General features: G+C 42.3%; 1 protein-coding gene across 2 annotated transcripts in view; it reads right to left on the reverse strand.

The window, feature by feature from the left end:
• The window catches only part of TSHR (thyroid stimulating hormone receptor), a 151,102-nt gene extending 131,107 nt beyond the window's left edge, over window positions 1-19,995 (reverse strand). For both annotated transcript variants that reach the window (XM_029951564.1, XM_029951565.1), the window contains exon 1: window positions 19,826-19,995. In XM_029951564.1, coding sequence (XP_029807424.1) covers window positions 19,826-19,995 — 170 coding nt within the window. The remainder of the gene's footprint in view (window positions 1-19,825) is intronic.
• Between the last annotated feature and the right edge of the window lie 671 nt (window positions 19,996-20,666).

Consider the following 20,666-nt stretch of genomic DNA (forward strand, 5'->3'; position numbering starts at 1 on the left):
GTGCAGGGATAAGTAGACTAAAGGAGGAGTTAATATCTTGGTAGGAGTAACTGATCCTGATCGGTGGGAAGAGGTATGTCTGCTGTGACCCAATGACAGTAGGGAGGAATATATATATGGAACTCATTTAATCCACTTGAGCATGCCTTAGCACTTGATCAATTATGACTAAAATGAACAATCCCAGCAACCCCTGCCTGAAAAGCGTATAGTTACCATGGGTTCGGACCCCTCAGGAATAAGAGCCTGGATTGTACCAGCAGATAAATCATCAAGTCCAGCAGAGGTTAAAGCTGAGTATGAGGGGAATTTGAACAATGGAGAGAAACAGAAGCACCAATTGTGGTCTTGACATCAACTGCAGCAATGGGGTTGCAGTTCATTCCTGTAACTTCTTGTCTAAATTTCCTGCAGGAAGACAGGCCTATTGAAATCCTGGATGCTCTGTTTTCCAAATGCATATGAGGAAGTAGATCACATCCAAAGGCTGCAGCAGCCCTGGCGGTGAGCACTCTATTCAAGATGCATTTACATTGAATCTGTAGGTTGCTTTGAGTAGTATGGACATTTTAACAATATTGATTCTTTCAGTCCATGAACATGGAATATCTACCCATTTGTTTGTGTCATCTTCAATTTCCTTCATCACTATTTTATAGTTTTCAGAGTATAGATCCTTTACCTCCTTGGGTAAGTTTATTTCTAAGTATTTTATGGAATTGTTTTCTTAATTTCTCTTTCTGCTACTTCATTATTAGTAGATAGAAATGCTACCAATTTCTGGATATTAACTTTGTATCCTACAACTTTACTGAATTCAAGAACTATACTCAAATTAAAAAAATATATATACATATATATATATATATATTTTTTTTAAAAAGAACGCACATGCTCGTTAAAGGGAAGGAGTGCAGCTGTTCCTTCTGTGCTGACCAGAGATGCACTTTGTAGCACCAGGCAGTCAAGGAGTGTAATGTGGGGGAAACAGAGAGCAGTGGTCATCACTACAAAAGCTACCATCAGTTCAGTACAGGAAAGGATCTAAAAATGTCCACTGGATTTTGCAACAAAGGTTGTTAGTGACTTTGGCAATAGCCTTTTCAATTGAGTAATGGGAGCAGAAGCCAGACTGCAGCAGTTAAAGAATGAATGGAAGTAAAAACATCAAGAGAATTGAGAAAAGTCTTTATGAATGTTCAGCTGCAAAGGGACGGAGGCAGGTAGGGAAGCAGTGGTGGCAGATGGACTGAGATGCGAGAACTATGGCGAGATTTTGTGTTAGCAGAAAGAGACGTGACTGTGTTTAGATAAGAGTGGAGAGAATCCGGGGAGGGGAGGGTCAACGTCAAAGTAGGGTGAGGAGAGCAGGGAGTTAGGATGCAGGTGGAGGATAGTCCTCTTGCATTGTTGGAAGAGTAGAGGGAAAAAGGATGGGTGTAGATGCTTTTATATTGCTTTATTTTGTTGTTTTATTTGTTTTTACAGTCTCATTCTCTTAAATCCCTGCATAAGTCTGTGTTTCCCAAAACGCATCACTCCCCTCGCATATTCTTATTCTGCTGAGTGAAAAAGACTGTCCCTGAATAACAAAGATCACCCTGTACACTTGAACAATTACTTCCTTGGTCTTTGCAACAGTTCTCTGAAGTAGGATGGAACCATCCAATGGTTTCATTTGACAGATACGAAAGATGAGACACAGAAGGATGAATTTGCCTTGCTAAAATGTTTATCAATAATTTCCTTATTCAGTGGGAAACTTCCATCCTGTACTCTTCAACCATGACTTTAGCTGACATAGCTTCATTCAAGAGATTTCCCTTCCTTCTTGCTATTGAAAATGAAGATACTGGATACAATATAAAAAGAAAGAGTAGCCCCTGTAGGCCGTCTTGAGTTTTTTAGATTGTGAGATACATACTTTCTATAAAGTACTTCTTTATGAGTAAAAAGAGTTCTTCATAAGTACATTAAAACTTGTATTGTCACGCAGAACTGAAGCAGACAGAACCTTAATAGATCCTTTCATGCTTCACAGCACACATTTCAGAGCTTCTGCCTTTGTTGTTTTAGATTCCAGGGATTCGGGATGGTTGTGAAATGGCAACTTGGTTATGCTACATAAGAAGGCCAGCCAAGCATTAAATAGGGGCATCTGGAGAGCTTGGAAACGCTAACAGGCTTTTCAGCCAAATTCTGACACAAAACAGATAGATCCTTACAGATTTATGGGCCCTATTAGGACAGAGAACCCCCATCCCCAGTTAGAATTTCAGTCACTTTACCCTTTACGCTACTAATAGTAACTCTCCAGGGACAAATATCTCTGGAAGAAGATAAGCAATCTTATAAATATTTAAAATGTGCTTTTTGCACAGTGGACAAGTGTTTGGTCTTAATAAAGCCGCACAATCTTCAAGCCCAACAGCTGCTGACTGGTCCCTGCATGAAAGCATGCCCTCTCCAAATTAGTATAACATCCACACCGAGGGTAAAATCAAACCAGCTCTCACCAGCTCTCATGCTCACTGCTGCATTAGTAATCATAGTTAACTTCGATCAGGCTTTATTCTGGTTTTCCAGATATTTCACATACATGTCAATAGCGTTACCTCCCATGATCCCCATAACTACTCCATGATGTGGGTATAACTGATCTTACTAGTTTGTTCATCCTCTAGGTTGAGCAAATAGATTCTTCCACACAGTGGAGAGCTAGGATTTGACCACACATCTTCTGCCTCCATGTTCCAGAGGGGGGAAGGAAGTAAACCTAAGGGAAATAATAATCTTCTTTCATTTGACCTTTTTTTATTTTTAGCAAATTTTCTTTATTGGCATTATTGGTTACTTTTTTTAATGTTTATTTCTTTTTGAGAGAAAGAGAGTGAGTAGAGGAGGGACAGAGAGAGAGAGAGAGAAAGAGGGAGACAGAGAGGGAGGGAGAGAGGAATCTGAAGCAGGCTCCACACTGATAACAAAGAGCCCGACACGGGGCTGGAACCCACAAACTGCAAGATCACCACCAGAGCTGAAGTTGTATGCTCACCCAACTGAGCCACCCAGGTACCCCTATGGGTTAAATTTTGAAATGGAGATATAAGATATAGAAGCCAATGTTCTTTTTTAAAAGATTTATTTTGAGAGACTGAGTGAGTGGGGGAGCAGGAAAGAGAGAATTCCAAGCAGGCTCTGCCCTGACAGGACTCACTCTCACAAACTGAGATTTGGACCTTAGTAAAAATTAAGCATTGGATACTTAGCCCACTGAGCCACCCGGGCGCCCCCCATATTATTATAACAAATGTCATTACAAATGGGGTGTTGTTTGAGTTCTGCACCTCACCTATAACAGAGAAAAACCCTTCACATTAAGTATTGGCTCTTAAAAGGGTAAAAGTTATGGATAATGGCTCATGCACTGCTATTAAGCCACCTCTTTCTAGAAGTGTTGACTAAGACTGCCATAGGATGCAGGAGGGACAAGCACATGGCGTTGCTCTGCCAGCTGGCTGGAAATGCTCTCCTTCACAAAGAAGGTGCTCTCAAAACTTTTTGACGTGGGAAAGTAGTTTTGTAGCTCTAAGTCTCTGAGAATAACTATGAACATTGCTGGCATTACAATGATCATCTCTAAGGTGTAAGGCATTTAGACATAGTCCCATGGAGTGGGACTGCTCTCTACACCAGGGTGTGAGAAATGAACCTGCCTGAAAAATCCTAAAATTACATAAAGCCTGGCTTGTTTACACCTGTTTTCCCATCAGGCCTCTTGTCTGATGGCCCCCATTCTTTCCCTGCAGTGTGGCTGAAATGTAAAAAACATTACACGAAATGGAAGAAGTTAGGCACAAATGTCACATGTTGTATGAATCCATTTATATAAAATGTCCAGAATAGGTAAATCCATGGAGACAGAAATCAGGAGGTGTGGGGAGAGGGGGAATGAGGAGTGGCTGGTTAGTCAGTACAGATCTCCTTTAGAGATCATGAAAATAGTTTGGAACTAAAGGTGATGGTTATACAACATTGTGAATGTACTAAATACCAGTGAGTGGTACATTACATGAATATCATGTCGGTTGAAGAAGGGAAGGGAGGGGAAAGAAAGAGAAGGGGAGGGGAGGGAAGGAGAGAGAAACAAGGGAGGGGAAGAGACCAGATTTAGGAAGAGAGCTACTATAGAATAGTAGAAAGAGTCTTGGATTTAGAGCTAAGGGAATTCAGATTAAATGCTCTTTCATTTACTGACTGTGAGATAAAAGATAAGAGGGGCGCCTGGGTGGCTCAGTCGGTTGAGCGTCCGACTTCGGCTCAGGTCATGATCTCACGGTTCCTGGGTTTGAGCTCCGCGTCAGGCTCTGTGCTGACAGCTGGCTCAGAGCCTGGAGCCTGCTTCCGGTCTGTGTCTCCTTCTCTCTCTGCCCCTCCCCCTCTCATGCTCTGTCTCTCTCTGTATCAAAAATAAATAAAACATTAAAAAAAAAAGATAAGAGATGTGACATTTCTGGGTCTCAGATTCCTCATCTCAAGTAGAGTCAAAGAGAGCCACTCTGGGTCCCAAGTGAGATACCTTATATGAAAACACATAGCATGGGGCTGGACACAGAGTTGACACAATACGTAATTAAACAAACAAAAAAATAACAATGGCAACAGATTTTTAAGGTAGTGCGCAAACCCCATTTAATTCATATTATAGCTCAGTTATTATGTAATAGAATAACAGATTATAACAGATAATAACATATAATTCATAAGAGATAATAATTATGGCAATTTTCAGTATTCAAATGCTCTAAAGAACTAGACAGTCTTGTAATTATAGTGTAGAGTTTATTTTTCTGGCATCAAGGCATTAACCTAAACCTAAAAATTAATGTTATGGCAAATTCTTCCCTCTAGTACTCTGAATTACATCAAGAGTAACAATTTCATCAATTAATGATGCACATTTTTATTTTGATAAGTATATCTTATTTTATTTTTAAATGTTTATTTATTTTTGGGAGAGAGAGAAAGACAGAGACACAGCATGAGTGGAGGAGGGGTTGAGAGGGAGACACAGAATCCAAAGCAGGCTCCAGGCTCTGAGCTGTTGGCACAGAGCCTGATGCAGGGCTCACACTCATGAATCGTGAGATCATCACCTGAGCTGAAGTTGGACACTTAACTAAGCCACCTAGGTGCCCCCTATGATGCACATTTTTAAAAGAAAAACTTTAATATCCCTGAAACCAGAAATCCACTGATTGAAAGGGAGGCTGGATCCCTTGGAGGAAATTTTCTCAGTGTCACCACAGAGGTGACTCTCAACAACCAGGCTGGTAGGATGACTCCTTCTATGGATGTCAACTGCTGTGCTGGTACAGTGGGCATGAGTGAAATAGCCATGGTGACAGGGATGGAAGCCAAGCATAGGTTCACTTTCATCAAATCGAGTAAAGATACTACCTCTTTGAATAACCAAACTACCAGTAGTAGACCCCTACACTGCACCCTTGTCAAGGCAAATTTCCTCAAAAAGAACAGCCAGCCAATTGGTGGTAGTTTGATTACACTGGATCCTTGCTACCTGTCAAAAGTAGTAATCCATTTTAAAATAACTTGTTACTTTGGATTTGGGTTTGCCTTCCCTGACCTCACTGCCTCCACTGGAGTCATTATTCAGAGGCTTACAGGTTGCCCAATCTACCCATATGAAATCCTACAGAATTCTGCAAGAACCAACTTGTTGCACAATACTGCAACAGCACAGCACTCAGCCAAGAGACCCATTTCATGGGAAAAGAAGGTGTAGTAAAGGGCATGTGGCCATCATATCCACTAATCTTACTATGTTCCTAATCATGCAGAAGCAGATAGTCTAGCAGAATGGTGAAATGACCCATTAAAGGCTCAGCTGAGATTCCAACTTGGGACAAAGCCTGGAGGGTTGGAAATCCAACCCAGTGAAGTGTACATGCTGAACCAATAGCCAATATATGTTGGTCCCCATGTTGCTAGAATACACGGGTATGAGGACCTAAGGGTGTTGGTGATTGACTCTTCTCACCATCACAGTGACCTACATTCAGAATTTGAATTTCCTGTCTCTGTTCCTGCCAGATTAGATGTCCTAGTTTTGGGGTGGAAAGACTACTTCCTCTGAGTAAAACATAGGGTACCTGATGCTATAATGATTACATGGTTATTTGGGCTTATGATATCAGTAGATGAATGGGCAAATATAGGAGTTTCTCTCTTGATAGGAATAAAAGAACCATGAGAAGCTATGGTTGCTGCTTTACACCAGCAGCAGTGAGGAGTAGGTCTAGAATTCAGGGATTTATGTGGGACATGTCTTGGTTCTTCTGTGGCCAGTAATAATGGTGAAATAGGGCAAATATAGCTAATAAGCGCAAGGCAACTAAGGGTTTAAAACCCTTGGAGTTGAAAGTCTGGGTCCTTCTACTAGACAATCATGGGTCAAATTCTGGCCAGCACTAAGAGAAATCTAAAATTGGAGTTGAGGAGAGATATGACTATTAATTACAACCTTGGGGTCAGCCACAATAGAGGAGACTTTTGCTTGTTTCACAAGTCCTCTTGCATTATGTCTTTGCAGAGATTGCATTTTGCAGGGAGCTCTGTGGCAGACTGGACTTGTACCCCCCTCTATCTCAGAAAAGACATAAGGTCATTTTATTTTTACAACACAGAAGGTCTCGTATTTTGGTATGAGAGCCAGACATAATTGAAAGTTTTGGAAGGGGTGCCTGGGTGGCTCAGTCAGTTGGTTGGTTTTGGCTCAGGTCATGATTTTGTAGTTCATGAGTTTGAATGCTGCATCAGGCTCTGTGCTGACAGTGTGGAGCCTACTTGGGATCCTCTCTCTCCCTTTCTCTCTGCTCCTTCCCAACTCACATTGTCTCTGTCTCTCAAAATAAATGAATAAACTTAAAAAAAAAAAAAAAAGAAAGCTCGGTAAGATCTGAGTGGTTCAAAGGGCAAACTGCATTGAGGACCTCTTAATACATCAGTTGAGATCCCGTCAGCCTCACCTGCCCTATTCTAGCCAGGACACAGCCACCAGATCTGTGTGTGTGCTGACTAGCTTCCTCCAGGTGCAATCTGACAGAGCTGTACCTCAGCCCTGCCCCTGCTCCCCTCACCTTCCTCCCTGGGGAATTTCTGTAAATATCTAGGACTCCTTCATTATCCATGCGCAAGAAACCTGGAAGGTTGGTGGAGTTAACACCCTGATCTGGGTCTATGGGGTGGGGGTGGGAGATAAGATAAAATGGATAAAAGTTTCCCTCCTAGAGCAAGGGTCGCAGATGCATAGCATTCTCAGGTGAGATAGCAACCACTTGCCCCTAGCAGCAGCAAACTCCTCTTCCTGCCGGGCTTCACGTCCCCAACTCAGTCCTCTACTCCTTGGAATCACACTCCCCAGTGAGAATTCTCACACAGGCTCTGCTTTCTGGAGAATCCAGGCTAACACAGTACCGACTCCTTTCTTTCACTCAGACTCCACACACTCTGAGGAAATCCTGTTGACTTTACCTTCATCATAAATTCAGGACGCAACCATTACTCACCACCTTCCCTGGTATTAAGCTGGTTGGGGCCATGGTCATTTCTCACTTGCTTAACAAATATAGTAGCCTGGGCGCTCCTAGGAAAATGTAAATCAGCTTATGCAATTTGGAGGGGCGGAGCTCAACGTCCTGTTTATCTCATTCAGAAAAATATACATACATGTATGTATTAATATACATTTATATTATATTTATTGTATGTATTTATATTTACATATTCTTAATGCCTTTTAATAACCTACAAAGTACCACATTCTCTGTCCTCCATAAGTGCTCTGATCTCATTTCCTACAACCCTCTCTGCTTCAGGCACATTTTTCTGTTTTTTAATTTTAAAAAATTTATTTATTTATTTATTTTTAATTTTCATTTACTTATATATTTATTTTTAATAGTTTATTGTCAAATTGGTTTCCATACAACACCCAGTGGCCTTCTCCACAAGTGCCCTCCTATATTACCACCTCCCCTCTTTCCCCCCTCCCTCTCCCCCTTCAACCCTCATTTTCAGTATTCAATAGTCTCTCATGATTCTTGTCCCTCTCTCTCCCCAAGTCTCTTTCCTCCTTCCCCTCCCTATGGTCCTCTGTTAGGTTTCTCCTGTTGGACCTATGAGTGGAAACATATAGTATCTGTCCTTCTCTGCCAGATTTATTTCACCTAGCATGACATCCTCGAGGTCCATCCACTTTGCTACAAATGGCCATATTTCATTCTTTCTCATTGCCATGTAGTATTCCATTGTATAGATAAACCACATCTTCTTGATCCACTCATCAGATGATGGACATTTAGGCTCTTTCCAGGATTTGGCTACTGCAGAAAGTGCCGCTCTGCTTGTCACTTACAAACATGCTATGCAAGGTCCTTTCATGTCCCCCTGACTCTGGGTCTTTGCATTTATTCAGAATTTTCTGCCCCCAGCCCCGGATATCAGCCTGGCTTAGTGTAGGGGGCTCCTTTAGGTCTTTACTCAATTGTCACTTTCTCAGTGAGGCCTTCTCTGGCCATTTAAAATGCAATCCCCAGCCTTCTTTCTCCTTGTCCCTTCCTTTAGTTTTTCTGTTATACTTATCACCATTTGACATACTATGTGTGTTACTTACTAATATTTTTGGCTATCCCCTCACCCACCACTAGAATGATCAAGGAGGCCATTTATTATATCTATCCAATACCTAGAGTAGTACTTGCAAATATTAAGTGATCAAAAAATATTTGTTAAAAAGAAAAAAAAAAGGAAGGAAGAAACACTAACCACAATAAAATGCCACCTATCTAGAGTAAGATTTCCTTTTATCTCAAATCCTTGGACCATGGCTATGTACCCCAAAATATCTGAAAAGGGTATTAAGAGAGAAACAGGGCAGCCACTAGAGCCACTGAAGACACTGTCACAGGAGAGCCCCTCATCTGTGCCCTCCCTTAAGATCATTTATTTGTCGTCATGTACAGATCCTTTTCCTAAAGTTATCTTTCTAGTTTCCCAGCTCATAAAAAGATTGAAATAACAAAATAAAAAGTGACAGTAGCTGGCAATAAGAAAAGACAATTTCAGTCCCTCTCTGGAGTTGAGTAATTACGATAATACTCGGGTGTGGGTAAAATTAAGCTAATGCCTGCAAAAATGTTAGCCAAAAGCTTCATGTATCATATAAATAGAGAGATCATGTTTTTGAAAGAAAAACTGGGACGCAGAGAGCTCTTTCCAGGTGCAAAAGGGGTGTGGGAAGTTTAGTTAAAATGATGAGAAAATATTTGAATTTCTGGAATGTTCTGATGGCAAGATATTTTAAATAGGGCGGTACCAGAAAAACCCAGGGCAGATTTACATGTCACTACATGTAAGAGAACATTTATAAGATGCTCTAAAAATCACAGAGGTCTGCTTTGTAATTCTGAGAAAAGGATTTGCTTTGAGATTTTCTGGAACACTCTACATATTCTTGACGATTCATACAAAAATGAAGCAAAGTAAGGAGAGTCTGACATCAAAATGGAACACTGTAAAATCTAATTTGTAGCTCTGAACAAATGGAACCATTTTTTCCCCGTACTTGAAATTTCCTTCAACTACTTCTTAATTGGAGTAATAAAAGAGGCAAAAGAATAATTAAGCATACCAAGAAAATTCAATGAGAATGGAAATTGGGGAGGTAAAAAGGATTTAATGTCAGATTTAATGAGCTAAGTGTGAGGCATTTAAAAATAATCATAGTAATATATCCAGGGGGGGGGAAAAATCTCACTTAAAGGTCAAGAAGTTTTTGTTTATTTCTTTAAATATATATTTAGTGTTCTTTGTAAAGACATAAAAAGATTAAGTCATGGTTAATACCAAATGTATGCTGTCACACACACAAATAAAGCCCAATTATTCCAAAACATAATTTCTTAGCTTTTTTGGGAGGCAGGTTCAAGGACACCTTTTATAATCTGAGCGAAGTCATAGATTCTCTCAGTAGTGCCCCGATGTACACATTTTCATTTAATCACAGATTTCCAGGAGGACAACCATGGGCTGTTAATAAGCCTATTCTGAAGGGTAATAATAATTAACATACTTTGTACAATAAGAAAACATTAAAGTAATCAAATAGTTGGATCAATTCAAATTAACAATTTCTCAGTTCTGGAGGGGAAAAAAACTATTTCAATTAATTGATAAATCCAAATAAAATCTACCCATTTAACAATATATGGTAAGTTTTTATGGATTAGTTTTCTCTGTCCACTGCTTTATCAGACTCACACCCTAGGAAAGCTGGGGGTTTGTTCACACAGGTGAAATAATTAGACTTTCTGGATCCGGGTGAGAATAGGACTGAATGGGCTTAGTCTCTGCAGAGCAGGTCTGACTGTTGAGGCCAGCTTCTTAAGGACACACAGCACTGCCTCCTAAAGTACTTTGCTGGCCTCTTTCAGTGACTGCCATTCTGTACCCTATCACTTGAGTCAAATTAGTAGCATATTCAAATATAGAGTTGCATTATGCTAAAGGTAGAAGCAAATACTCCAGGATGTTCTATATGAAGCCACATGGAAAACAGTTACAAGATGGAAAAGAATTCAAAATTGGCACTCATTTTTTAGAAGTTAAATTAAAAGAATAATAAAACCAGAGACTTCAAAGGAGTGTCTTGATTGCCCTGGATTGCTTTTGGGTGTCCCAGATATCCTGGGAGCCCTCTACTACTTTCCTCTTGCTTAGGGGTGCTACATTTGGAAAGTTCAGGAAGCATTGGTAGAGTCAACTTCTTGGAGGTGGCTGTTCAAAGAAGCGTCTTTCACATGGTTTTCGTATCATGAAATAGGGTCAGAAGGGAGGTGAGAGATGTGAAGCCCCAGCAGATGTCGTTTTAGTGTCTAAAAAACCAGTGTCTCAGGTGGCCAGGAAAACCATTAAACAGAAGTAGAATTTCATCTACTTTAACAGGGCAATAAAACCCAAGGACTCTGAAAAAGAGCTATAGGGCATGAAGAACCCGAAGGAATGATATTAAGGTGCCTCTGGAGACCTTCATGTATTCATTTATTAAACCAATAGGTATTGATGACCAATCATATGCCAGGCTCTTTCTGGGCACTTGGGATACATAACTGAACAAAGCAAACCACAAAAACAAACCAACACCAAAACCTTGCCCTGTGGGGAAAGACATACATAAGAAACATAAACAAATGATAGTGTATATTAGAAGGTGCCGAGCACTATGGATTTTATTTTTAAAAGCAAGAATGCTAAGTTTTAAGTAGAGTGATTATGAAACCTTATTGAGAAGGTAACATTTGAACAAAACTGGAAGGAGGTCAGATGCCATGGGGACATCTAGGGAAAAGAAGGCTTGAGACACAGGGAAGAACCTAATGTGGAAAAGCCTGACAAACACGAGGAACAGCAAGGAGGCCAGTGGAGTAAAAGCTGAAATATGAGTGAGAGTAATAAAAAAGAAAAAGAAAAAGAAAGAAGGTATGAATCATGTAGGGCTTTGGGGGCCACTGTAGGGACTCTGGTTTTTATCTTGAGATAACTAGGAAGCCTAGGAGGGTTGTGAGCAAAGGAGGGACGTGACCTGACATGCATTTTGAAAGATGTATCTGGCTGCTATGTGATGGATAGACTGTGGAGGGCAAGGCTGGGTGCAGAAGAGCCATTCGGTGGCTCCTACAATAAGCCAGAGGGGAAGATACAAGTAGCTTAACAGAGCCAAGGAAATGCAAAATTCAGTCGATACCACAAAGGAAGTTCACTACCATCTAGGTGGGGGTGGCAGATTTTGAGGCGATACCAAGAGACCAACCCCTGTCTAAGTTATTGACTCCCAGTTATGTGACAATAAACAAGGCTCAGGATGTCCCAACATGTCCAGTGGGCCTCTGGACTTAATGGTCTATTAGTAAGGTCTATTAGTAATTTATCCTCCAAAATTTAATCTGAGAGTTAAGGGAATGCCCTTAATTATACCTGCATAACCAGTGTAAAAGGAGTCTCTTTCCAGATAGGACAACACTAACCATAAGGAACCTAGGAAGCCAGTGGATGTTTCTATAAGGAACTGGTGTTCTCAAGTGGTGGGGGGAAATCCCACCTTGCTTAATAAATAAACATCTTTTAATATGGAAAATTTTAGAATTAAAAATAGAAATGGGGGAGGCACCTGAGTGGCTCAGTTGGTTAAGTGTCCAACTCTTGGTTTCGGTTCAAGTCATGATCTCACAGTTCATGAGTTTGAGCCCCACATCGAGCTCTGCCCTGATAGCATGGAGGCTGCTTGGGATTCTCTCTCTTCCTCTCTCTCTCTCTCAAAAATAAATAAATAAACATTAGAAAAAAATAGAAATGAGGGGTGCCTGAGTGGCTCAGTTGGTTAAGCATCTATTGATTTTAGTTCAGGCCATGATCTCACAGTTTGTGAGATTGAGACCCACGTCAAGCTCTGCACTGACAGTGTGGAGCCTGCTGGGGATTCTCTCTCTCCCTCTCTGCTCCTACCCTGCTCATGCGCTTACTCTCTCTCTCTCTCTCTCTCTCTCTCTCTCTCTCTCTCTCTCTCTCTCCCTCTCAAAATAAGTAGAAATTTTAAAAAATGAAAAAAAAATTAAGTCAGACCCACAATATTAGTTTGTGTTGAACTTAAGAATACTCAGTATAGGGTGCCTGGGTTGCTCAATTGGTTAAGTATCCAACTTCAGCTTAGGTCATGATCTGGTGGTTCCTGGGTTTGGGCCTGGCATCAGGATCTTTGCTGACAGCTCAGAGCCTGGAGCCTGCTTTGGATTCTCCATCTCCCCCTCTCTCTGCTCTTCCCCCACTTGTGTGCTCTCTCTCTCTCTCTCAAAAGTAAATAATCATTAAAAAATTTAAAAAGAATACTCAATATATATTTGGTATTTTGAGTATTTGTGTTATTTAAACTCAGTCTACTGGAATATCTAATCGATTGGCCTTGCAATTTCAATTTAAAATGTATAATTGAATAATTTATATTGACCTGTGATTTAAGTTGAAAAGGTAATTATTTTTTACTGAATTTTCTCATAGAATGGTTATTGGGAGCCGATAAAATAACTGTTCTAAGTGTTCTGTGTGTATTGTAGGGGATATCTATTTGCACTGACTAGAGCATATTCTTCCAGGATTGAGTCTGATTCAATGGGAGCTCTTTCATAATTATGTAGATTATAAATAATTGATAGCAAGGCCACATAACTTTGTCGATAAACATGGCAAATTCTGTCCTTTCTGGTAGAGTTTCAATTGGTTATCCCCATCCCCTGACTATGAAAGAAGTTACTTTTGCCTCCATTAGTGCATTCATTTCAATATTCCTTCTCTATAAATCTATTCTGTGGATTTTTAACATAATTGCAACATTTTACCAGTTTCCTCACTGTAGTGGGTTGAATAGTGTCCCTTCAAAATTCACAACCACCTGAATCTCAGAATGCAACCTTATTTGGAGATAGGGTCTTTGTAGGTGTAATTAGTTAAGTACACGTCATCTTGGATTAGGATGCACCCTAACTCTCATGACTGGTATCCGCATAAGAAGGGGTGGAGAACACACAGAGACTTACACAGAGAAGAAGGACACGACTGAAAAGACAAAGAATGGCGTCAGGCTGTGACGAGCCAAGGAAAACCAAGGATGGCAGGCAGGCGTCAGAAGCTAGGAAGCAAGGAAGGATTCTTTCCTTGAGTCTGCCAGGGTAGCATAGCCTTTTCAGTACCTTGATGTCAGACTTTTCACTTCCAAAAATATGAAAGAATAAATTTCTGGTGTTTTAAGCTGCCGGGTTGTGGTACTCTGTTATGGCAGTCTTAGGAAACTAAAACAGAGCTGAAAAAAAAAAATCTCTAGGGTGTTCAATTTATTGCTATAGGAGACTCATGGTTTTACCTTTCTTTGAAAATCATCCTTTAACACTATTATCTCATTCATACCTCCTAGCAATCCAACGAGGCAGGTACTATTATTATCCACATTTTACAGATGAAGAAACTGAGGTACAGAGCAAATAGGTAATGCTGATAGGGGTCAGGGCATGCTCTCGCCACAGGTGGCGCCTTGGCACATTGGGCACTTTAAGCTGGAGGAACTGCTAATACAGACAGGACCATCTGACCTTCTCCGAGAGCAGGCCACAAGCCCCCATGTGGAGGGGCCTTCCTTCTACCCAGAGGAAAGGAGCATCCTTTTCTGCAGAGACAAAAGGAAGGCAAGAGGAATCTGAAGGACTAGAACTTGCTGTTTCCTCAGTTTTCTACTCTTAGCTCACCCCTTCTTTTCATCCTATCACATTGTTCCATGACTTCCCTCTCTTTATCAAACCCAACGTAAAAACACTCAAGGTTAATCGTTTCTTTGGGTCTTCATTTCCTTATGAGGATTCACCCTCCAAAATCTAATTTGAGAGTGAAGGGGATGCTATTAATTACACCTGGATAGCAGGGCTAAGAGGATCCTTCTCGATAGGGCAGCCCTAACCTAAGGAACCCCGGAAACCAGAGCCCTCGTTCCGTATTATACTAAGTAAATGGCGTGCTTTTCTTCTGTTAGTCTGTTTTCTTTGTTGTTGTTACTAGGGGTCCTAGTCAAGGATTTAGAAGAATAGAAGGAAAAATATTTTCCCTTCTCTATATTCCCAAAAGCATGCTGAAGAAATGGTAGAGCAAAGCATTCAACCATGATGATCTCACGAGAGAGAGAGAGAGAGAGAGAGAGAGAGAGAGACAGACAGACAGACAGACAGACAGAGTGGCCCTAACCAATTTACTCTCCTCTCCTGTGGGACGGAGATGTCTGGGGTCTCTAAACAGCACTGGGATGCCTAAAAGTTTAGGATTCCTTGTACTAAGAAATCTTAATTTAAGAGACTTTCTAGAGTTTTCTAAGTATTTAAGTATACATTTAAGTGCTTTAAAAGGAAATGTATTATATTTGTACTCAAATTATGTATTATTTTCCTAAATTATTTACTAAAATATTATTAAATTATAAAATCCTCCATCAAAAAATGTCTTCCTTAAGGTAATTATTACAATTAATTAAATTTACAAATAAAATAATAAATATATGGGAAACCCAGAAAAGAACTAATCGTTACATTTATTACTTTAATGAATCAAATATTGGTTTTTAAACAGTTACCCCTAGTAAGTCTTTTTTTTTTTTTTTGGCACAAAAGCTACCTCCACAGACATCAGAATTCACCTTGGCCTGTATTGTGGCACAAAGGAAGTAGTAACGTCTATTGTTGCCCATCAATATTGTCCCAAGTGAAAAAATGCAACTCTTTCACTGTTCAGGTTGGAATTCTTCAAAGCTCTTCAAATGAGTAATTCCACCCCTCAGAACATCTCTTCCTCCATATGTGCACCTCCTTATGCTCAAATCCGACTAGTTCAGGATGCAGCTCAAAACATGTTGAACTGAACTCATGTTGAAGTCAGTCTCCACCCCCCAATTTCCACCAAATACACTCTTGGCACACTTACACAATTGTAATTGTATGTTTATGTGATTATTTGATGGATATTCAGCTTCCACACTGGATTGTAAAGACCCCTGAGGGCAGGGACATGTTAATGTCGTTCTCCACCACATCCAGAGCAGTAGCACATGTCTGGAGCAGAGCCGGTGTTGAAGGAAGTGATGAGCTAGGGTGAGGGCAAATAGTCCCTCTTGGGTGGAAAATGCCCCATGAATATGTGACCGTTAGAAGGAACCAGTTCTTCACCTCCTACTACAGACACCAAAGGTGGGGGAGAAGGGACCTCTCGCCTCCCACTCCCCCCAGCAGCTAGGACACAGCAGGTAACCCATGGCAGACAATCAGACGTTCCCATCTCGAACATCACTATCTGGCTGGTGATTCAAAGAGGCAGGATGGTTGAGAAATTACTGATGGCACCACACAGACGGCCCAGCACCACAGATGTCCAGTGCCTGTGGTTATGATGTTGTCTGTGGAGTTGTTCCAACCAGATGGTTGGCTGTCGCTCCAACTCCCTGCCTGCCCTGGGCTCTGGCTTATTTTAAAAGCCTGGTTCTACAAGGATTCTGTAAATTACATGTTATTGTTTCAGAATATTTCTTCTCTCCTTAAGCTAGACAGACTGGGTTTTCTGTTACTTACCATCAAAAACCTTGAGTCACACACACACCGGATAAAAAAGAATAATAAACCATGGAGCCTAGAAGCATGAAGTGACCCCATCTTTGTAAGACACAAAATATTGGGCTGTATTTGGCAAGCATGTAGGTGCTAAAGCAGGGGGCTTCTCTTTAGGTGGGAAATCAAATGTTATTCAGGTTATGACCACTGATTGTGACTAAAATAGTGGTGAAATATGGAATAAATTCACAGTTCCCTAAGTGTGGAAGACAAATATGACATGAGATTATTTTAGGTGGAATGCCCACATGGCATTAAATAATATTGAATCACATAATGAAAAAGTGATTCCCCGTTTCATGGTTTTTTAATTCTTCTGATACCACCAAGGTTAGCATGTTGAATTGGTATCTCTTAAATATTTCTACAACACTTATTACTCTTCCCTCTTAAAAGAAGTTTATTATTTTGAGAGAGAGAGAGAGAGAGAGAGAAAGAGAGAGAGAGAGAGAGGGAGAGAGAGAGAGAGAATCCCAAGCAGGCCCTGAACTGTCAGTGCACAGAGCCCAACCTCACGAACCATAAGGTCATGACTGAGCCAGAATCAACAATCAGATGTTCAACCAAGTGAGCCTCCCAGCGGCCCCCATTCCTCTTCCCTCTTAACAAGGGAAAGTTTAAAAGGGAAGCCTCAGGCTTAGAGCATTCACAGGCGATATTCTTGAGGCTAGAATGTAATCACATCTTTGTTTTCAGTGACTTTAGCTTTCTGGGTTACCTCCTATTTATAGCAAGTTATGCTAATTTCCCATTTATAATCATCATATAAGCTTTCTGAATAAATTTCTTTCAGTTAAAGAAGTGAATCATTTAAAGATACTGAGTGAATAATAGCACAGGTGGAACACGGATCTGGTAAAAATCCTGAAGATGTTCAGTGAGTGTCTTCAGTTTAGAAAATACTGGGCTAGACCATCAATTGGAGCCACAGATGCAGATGCAGAATGCAAGTTAGTAATAATGGAAGCAAGCAAAATCCAGAATCTTGAAATTAGCTCCTTCAGAAACATTTCTGAATGTGGGTGTGTGGGTGGCTCAGTCAGTTAAGTGTCCAGCTCTTGATTTCAGCTCATGTCGTGATCTCATGGTTTGTGGGTTCGAGCCCCACATCTGTCAGTGCAGAGCCTTCTTGGGATTCTCTCTCTCCCTCTCCCTCTGCCCCTTCCCTGCTCTCACGCAATTTCTCTCTCTCAAAATAAAAAAACTTAAAAAATATTTGCAAAAAGAAACATTTCTGAAGGCACATAAGTGTGTGATGGACAAGCCTTCACTCCATTGGGATTGAAGGAAGCTGGAGGGGATGAGGTCATGATTGTCACCACCATGAACCTGAAAGCGAATAGGTCAAAGGACAGGCAAGGTAAGGGAGCACTTTCTTGCGGAAGAATCCACACAAACCCAGAACCACAGTCAAAACCCATCCTCTCTCTCATTTAGAGAAGGGTTGCCCTCGGGTGCACACAGGTGGCAAATGGCAATTCTCTGAATGAAAGTAACGGGCCCATCTTGATGTCCTTGGTTTTGAGGTAATATGATCTATAATTATATGCCAACATTTACATTTTTAGTTTTATTCTGCTAGGTTCATTTAATTTCCCTTAAATCAGTAATTCTCAATCAGGAGGAGCAATTGTTTTTCAAACTACTTGCATTTCAAAGATTCTAGACTGTTCCACCAGAGAGTAGGACTATGAGCTCTCCTTTACTTCCTCCCTAGTTACAACCACTGTTATAATAAGAGACTCATGCCCCCTTAGATGGGGGAAGTGGGGAGAAGATTCAGAACCACCGCCTCAGTGGAAGTCACAGTCTCTCCTACTGGACCACGTGGCAAATGTATGGGTAACGCAGAAAGGGACAATCTTGTTTACCTTTCAGCACCAAAATGCATGGATAAAAGATAAAGTTAGGAAAAAAACGCTCTCAGCACCATAAAATTTGTAAGAGAGCCAGCCAGTGGTTACGCGGCATCTAGATTCAGAAAAATGGTTGCCACCCAGAACAGGTTTTAAGGTTTGTTTTGTTTCGGTGGAAATGCCTTCTATAACCTAGATATAGTCTTTCTTTTCCTCCCTCCCTTCCTCTCATTCTTCCTTCCCTCCTCCTATATTTTTCTCCCCCCACCCAACCTCATACTTTTCTGAGTTCTTACACATTTTTCTCTCCTTTCTTTTTTTCCCCCAAGACCATATTGGAGAAAAGCTGGCAGGGTGAGGCCTGCTTTTGTCTAAGGGCAAGGGGCCAAGAGTGCAGCTCGGCGCTCTCTCAAATCTTGGCACCACGACTTACAAACTGCATGACATTGAGCAGGTGGCCTTGCTTTTCATGCCTCAGTTTTCCCATCTATAAAGAGAATAGTAAAATTACCTACTCTGTTGGATACTGTAAGGAGTCAATTGGTGAGTTTGGGTAAAGTGCTGAGGATGGAAATAAGCACAATGTAACGCTGAGGATGGAAATAAGCACAATGTAACGGTAGCTTTACACGCGTGACTTCTCTCATAAGCTTTCCTTTGACAAGAGTTCTACTGGCCCCCTCCCCCCCAGGTATTGAAAATCACTTTGCTACTGTTGCAGATGGCTGTGGCTACCGTCAAACTGGCATGCCTTTTCACCCACACTCTGCATCACTGTGACTTCTCAGAGTAACTTCATTCTTCAGAACACCATCCCTCCCCTGTCCCTAATAGCGTCCCTGTCCCCTAGTGTTTTCAAGGTCTTGATCCAGTTCTTACTCTTCGTGATTCAAAGAATCCCCTCACTTGCATCATCAGACATCAGAATGCAACTAATTGAACCCCCTCTTTCACCCAGAAGGAAGCTTGGGTCTCCCCAAATAAATGGTCTCTCCTATTTGCACAGCTGGTAAGAAAGACACGAAGACAATGGTTTCCTGACTCCCAGTCCCTTTCTCTTCCTCTACCATTGCCCCTTCTCCTCACTTGGTGGAATTATAAACAGGATGACTCCAACTTCCCCTCCACTGTCAGACCATGTTTCTCTTCCATGACTTGAACCTCTGCCCCTTCAAAGCAATCTCTGAAGAAGTGATGTCCCTGGCCCTGGTTCCTCCCCATCACACAACGGACAACATCTGAGACTTGCATATTCATGTGTTCCTTTATTCGTTCAACAAGCTTTTGCTTGAGCAACAAACAAGTTCCCGGTTCTATGCTGGGTGTGAGGCATTCAGAGTTGAAAGACAGGGTCTCTGTGTTAGAGGTCAATGGTTGAGTTGCTATTAGTGTTATTAATACCTGAAGTGAAAGATTCAGCCAGACCTAGGCAAAGTGAAGACTAGCAACTCTTGAGAAAGGACAGCTCACACTTTCATTTTGTACTAAAGTTTTACCTTTTCCAGTGTTTAGGAGTAACTAGGATGTCAGCAATTCTGGGTTTGGGCAGTTGCGTTTTCAGCGCGCACGCACACACACACACACACACACACACACACACACACACACCCCTACACCCCTTTGGCTTACTCTCAAGCTTTTTTGTGCCCTTCTGTCCCCCTTTGCAGCCTCTTGAACCTCCCCTCTCCTCTCCCAGGTACTCACAGAGTCTGCGTGCTGGGCGGTAGGCTGGGGATGCGGTGAAGATCTTTGCAGGTGACTCTGAAGTCATCTTCCTGGTGACACTCGCAGGGCGGAGACGGACACCCTTTCCCCCCCAGGATCCTGGGCAGGGCGAGAAGCAGCGCCAGCGGCAGCAGGGGCATCTGCCTCATTTTCCAAGGGTCCCAAGGCTGGTTCTTCATCCTCCCCCGACGTCTGGTTGTCGGCCCTCTGCGCCTCGGGTTCCCGCGAGGGCAGACGGAGGCGTGGGAGGGGAGAGGACTCCCTGGGGCTGTGACTTCAGCACCCAAGAGGAGGCTGGCGAGGGGAAAGAAGAGGCTCTTAAGTGTTCTGTTTCCCTAGGCAACTCTCCACCCACACAAGCCTAATTGCTTCACTCTCGGTGCCCGGAGCCACGCAGCCCGCTCCGTCGGTTCCCTAACGCGCAACACCAGTCCGGGCGGTCCCATCTGCGTCCCAACCTGCCCCGCTCGCTCCCCCCGGGAGTTCTCTCCGAAGACTAGTTGAGAAGCTGCCTTGCCTCTAAACCCAGCTGGCCACTCTCCCCGTGGGTGGCCCCCACCGGCGCCGCCTGCCGGGACCACCCGCACGCACTCTAGCCGAGAAAGTCCCCGCGACCGGACTGTCCCCGGGGCGGACGGGGCTCCTGCAGAACTTCAGCTTCCCCCCGCCTAAGGAGCCTCTGCGGAGAGTCGGGGGCGGGCACACGTCGTCAGGCACCCGGAGTGCGGCTGCAGCCGGGCGCGACACCCCGGGCGGATCCTCGTAGCCCGCCGACTCCAGCGCAAACCTGGCCCGCCGGGCGCGAGCCGCCGCCACACGC

The sequence above is a fragment of the Suricata suricatta genome, chromosome 9 (genome assembly GCF_006229205.1).
Source record: "Suricata suricatta isolate VVHF042 chromosome 9, meerkat_22Aug2017_6uvM2_HiC, whole genome shotgun sequence".
NCBI lineage: Eukaryota > Metazoa > Chordata > Mammalia > Carnivora > Herpestidae > Suricata > Suricata suricatta.